Source organism: Rhagoletis zephyria, unplaced genomic scaffold, assembly GCF_001687245.7.
Source record: "Rhagoletis zephyria isolate East Lansing unplaced genomic scaffold, Rhagoletis_zephyria_1.1 Rzeph_scaffold_00736, whole genome shotgun sequence".
Lineage (NCBI taxonomy): Eukaryota > Metazoa > Arthropoda > Insecta > Diptera > Tephritidae > Rhagoletis > Rhagoletis zephyria.
Genome location: NW_016157820.1, coordinates 144,124 through 148,543, shown reverse-complemented (window position 1 = coordinate 148,543; position 4,420 = coordinate 144,124). Strand labels below are relative to the sequence as shown.

Below are 4,420 nucleotides of genomic sequence, written 5' to 3'. Positions count from 1 at the left end.
AGCGGTTCTTCTTGGTCTGGAGCGATGGGTAGGTGCGTAAGCGGGCGCGAGTTGACGATGTTCTCAGCTTCGCCGAGGAAACATTGAATGGTGTGTTCCCTTGGTGCAACTTCCTTAAGCGTTCCGTAAAACTCCTTTTACGCACTGCACCATTCTCTCCCATACGCCTCCTTCTGATGTATTGACAGGGCAGTTAAACCTCCATTGAATACCCTTCGACGCTAGTTCATTCTGTACCCTTTCGCAGTCGAAAACCTCAGAAAACTTATTGGCCTCTTCGTTTGCTCCGACGAAATTCTTCCCGTTGTCCGAACGTAACCTTACTGGCACGCCGCGCCGGTTGATGCAATTTCGAATTGCGATGATACATGCATCCGTACTCAAGACGTAAGCCAACTCTAGGTGGACGGCTCTTACCGTCAAGCAAGTGAAGAGCGCCACCCACCTCTTTTCTTGCCGGCGTCCTATAGTGACCATAATAGGGCCGAAGTAATCTAAGCCAGTGTATGTAAATGGTCGCACAAAGGGCTCAAGGTGATCCACTGGCAGCGGTCCCATAAGTGAGGTAACTGGTGCAGCTTTATTTATACGACAAACGAGGCAATCGGCTATAATCTTCCGGAGAAGTTGACGTAGGCGTGGAATCCAGTAGGTTCTTCGAATTTCACAAATTGTTGCTTCGGTGTTCTGGTGTTTAAGAACAGCGTGATGTTGTACCAACAATTTTGTAAGAGCGTGATTGGATGGCGATATAACTGGACGTTTCGTACTAAACGGCAACCAACTCGCAGCATCTATGCGTCCATTAACTCGCAGCACATTGTCTTCGTCTTTGTATGGCGACAACTGGTATAGATCGCAGGTTAGTGGGATAGGAATGCCATCTGCGATACTCTGGAGATCGAGGGCGAATGCTTCTTCTTGGAAATGACGAAAAAGAAGCTTTTTTGATGCGTCCACCTCTTCCGATATCAAACCCCACTGCTCAGCATGCCAAGCACGTCGGCCACAACGACATCTCTTCGTGAATCGCAGCACCCAAGCAGTAGTTCTCACGAGTTTATTAAACGACGAAAAACGATTAATATCATCAGGTCTATTACTCACAACCAACCGGGCGAATTTCGGGCTCAGCTCTTCTTCATCTTTCAAGCTCTGGTCGTTGAATCCAGCTTCTTTTGGCCAGTCCACTTCATTGCTGAGAAGAAATTTCGGGCCACATAGCCAAAGTGACGTGGAACAATATTCGTGACGGCTCTTTGCTCGGGTCGCCTCATCAGCAACATTCTCAGCCGTAGAGAGCCATATCCAATTTGAAGGCGTCGTTGCAGACAGAATTTCTGCTACACGATGCGCCACAAATGGCTTGTATCGGCGGTGTTCGCTCTTAATCCACTTCACAACCGTTTTTGAGTCTGACCAGAGGATACAGCTGGATGCTTTGACTGCATGCTCCTCTCGTAACGTCTGCATCAGACGAGTACCCAGAATGGCTACTTGGAGTTCGAGACGCGGGACCTTGATTGGCTTCAGGGGTGCACATTTAGCTTTGGAGCATACGAAGGCGACTTCTATTTCGCCAGCTGAATTCGTGGTACGCCAATACGATATGGCGACAAAGGCATCTTCGCTGGCGTCCACGAAGATGTGGAGTTGAAGATCTTGTGGCATACCGTTTCGAAAATAATTTCTTGGAATGCGTAAGTCTAGAGCTAAAGGCAACGTACCGCCGCCAATTGTTCCAGGCGACATTAACACCGTCAGACAATGGGTCATCCCAGCAGATCTTTCGTCTCCAAACCTCCCGCATGAGCAAATTCGCTGCGATTGTGAAATGGCTCAAGAATCCAAGCGGGTCGAATATGAACATTACCATACTAAGCAGTTCTCTCTTTGTGGGGCGCCTATCGCCGTTTATGACCTTCTCGTCTACGCCATGGAATCTCAGCTTGAACCTAAACTCGTCATCGGACGGCTGCCAGTACATGTCTAAGACCTTTTCAATTGGCAGGCTGTCTTTGCTGACGATGGGAACCGTGACGTCAGTGCCACACAAAGCAGTTATTACCGCTTCAGAATTTGAAACAAAGTTTCGCAGCTCGAAACCAGCGCGTTGGTGTATTGCACGTACTTGTCCCGCAACCTCAATAGCCTCCGATTTACTGCTGAAGCTATCTACAAACTCGTCCACGTAGTGATAGTTTAGGATGGACTTAACTGCTCGTGTGGCGTGATTAACATGCATGCTCCAGAGCGTTGGCTGCTTCGACGAATTGCGCGCAACATGGCGAGGAAGCAGCACCGAATGTCATCACCTTCATCTCATAAACATCGGGATCTTGCGTAGTGTTACCATTTATTCAAAGGAATCTTTGTGCACATCTGTCTTCCGGGCGGACTAAAATCTGGTGGAAAATCTCCTTGATGTCTCCACATACAGCTATTGCTCCCTTACGAAAGTGAAACAAATCCGATGGCAATGCACAAAGATCTTGCGGACCCTTCAGGAGATGAGCATTCAGTGACACACCATGTGCTTCAGCAGCGGCATCAAAGCCTCAATTTCCCTGGCTTGTTAGGGTTAACCACGCCGAATTGCGGCAAATACCATGTTTTGTTTTGTAATGAGGCTATCTCTTCTGGCTGGAGTTTCCGGGCGTAATCCTTCGATGCCAAGAAGTCGCCTGTATGCCATTGAGTAACTTTCTGGCAGAATAATGTCGTCACTCCTCCACAAGAGCCCTGTTTCGTACCTTCCGTTTACTCGACGCGTTGTTGTATGTAAGATTACTTTCGCTCGGGTGTCATCTGCACTTTCAACAGGGGGCGCTGGTTTCACTCCGAAGCTTTCTATGGTGAAATAATCAGCCACCAGGTCGTGAAGCTCTTGGTCGCTGGTTTGTTTGACTAAAACACATCGTTGTACGTTGGGCTGAGCCTTTACTGTTGGAAAAAATACACCAAAGCCAAGCTCGGTATTGGCGGCGTATGGTCCAGTGCAATGAATCCTCAGGACTTCCGCAGGCAGACCTAAATGGCAGTGGTCGAGGCCTAGTAGCAATTTTGGCACGGCACCACTATACGGCTCCAACGGCAACTGTCGCATGTGGGTTAATGATTTAAGGTCTTCTTTACTTACGCTTTGTGATGGCAAACACAAACTCGACACGCTATGGACGTTACGCAGATGATGTCTCTTCTCCATTCCTGTGCCACTGATGAACAAGTTGACGACTTGGCTGAGTTCTTCAGCTGCCCGACCTCCGAACCACTGAACATGTAGCTTGCGCTGATGGCCACGTAACCCCAGCTCCTGTACTAAAGCACTGTCAATCAGAGTGAGAGACGAACCTTCGTCGAGCAAACCATAAGTGTTGACGCCTTGTTCTTACCATAGAGCGTCACAGGCAAGATACGGAATAACAGCTTGTTTTTTTACTAAATTGTTGCTGCAACTCAAGACTGATGGTTTATTACCTTGATTTAGTAAATCTGCAGGTGCTGGAGACGGTTCTGGTACTTTAGCTGAATTCTGAGTCAAATCGTGTAGGAGCTTGTGACTCACTCTTTTACAGCCATCTATAGTACAGGTCTTTCGGCGACGGCAATCCCGTGCAGAATGTCCAGCATGGAAGCAGGAAAAAAATAGGCGGTGACGCTTAGCTTCAGTCCAACGATCAGGTACTGTCATTTTAATGAAGCGTTGACAATCCGCCAACTTATGACAGTGTTTGAAGATTACACATTTCAAGGTTGGTGTCGAATGTTTTTCACGCTGGTTCTCTGTGGCATATAATACTACACGACGTGTTATTATTTCTTTGCTATCGAAACTTTGCACAGTGCATATGAGATTCGCAGTCTGAGTAAGCCATTCACTAAAGTGTACTATGGTTGCGTACGGTTGAATCACTGATGCAACCCTGGCCCACTCGATTCTCTTGCTCATTGGCAGTTTATTGACCAGCTCCTCCATCAATCGTCGGATTCACCAGATGCTTATGACCGTTCGCCGATTTCAAAAACGCGACAAGATTTTGTACTTTAGTAGCAAACGGAATCAGCTTCACTAAATTGGACTCGGGCACAAATGGTATACCTTTGCTGATCGACAGTTGGCTGCGAATAAGTTGTTTGGGGCGACCAAAACGAAACCTTAGCTGCTCAATGATGGCATTTACATTGTCTGGATGGATCAATAACGCCCGCACAGTATCGCGAGCTTCCCCTTTCAGACTTTTCTGCAAGCGCTGGTTGTTCTCTAAATTTGTGTAACCATATACCGCTGTAGATTTTATGAACGCTGTATGAAACAAAGGCCAATCCTCTGGATGGCCGTTGAATTCAGGCAAGTACTGCAATTTGCGCGGTGCTAGTGCCGTATATTCATGTAGGACGTTGTTGCATATAGGCGTTATCC

At 47.5% G+C, this 4,420-nt stretch overlaps 1 protein-coding gene across 1 annotated transcript; it reads right to left on the bottom strand.

Moving 5' to 3' along the window:
• Positions 1-417: 417 nt before the first annotated feature.
• On the bottom strand, positions 418-2,245 carry LOC108361334 (uncharacterized; the record flags this gene model as incomplete). Its single annotated transcript, XM_017613929.1, has 2 exons — positions 1,874-2,245; positions 418-1,821 (listed from the first exon to the last, which is right to left on the bottom strand). Coding segments are annotated over exons 1-2 (1,776 nt in total), but the record flags the coding sequence as incomplete, so codon positions are not given.
• Positions 2,246-4,420: the final 2,175 nt, after the last annotated feature.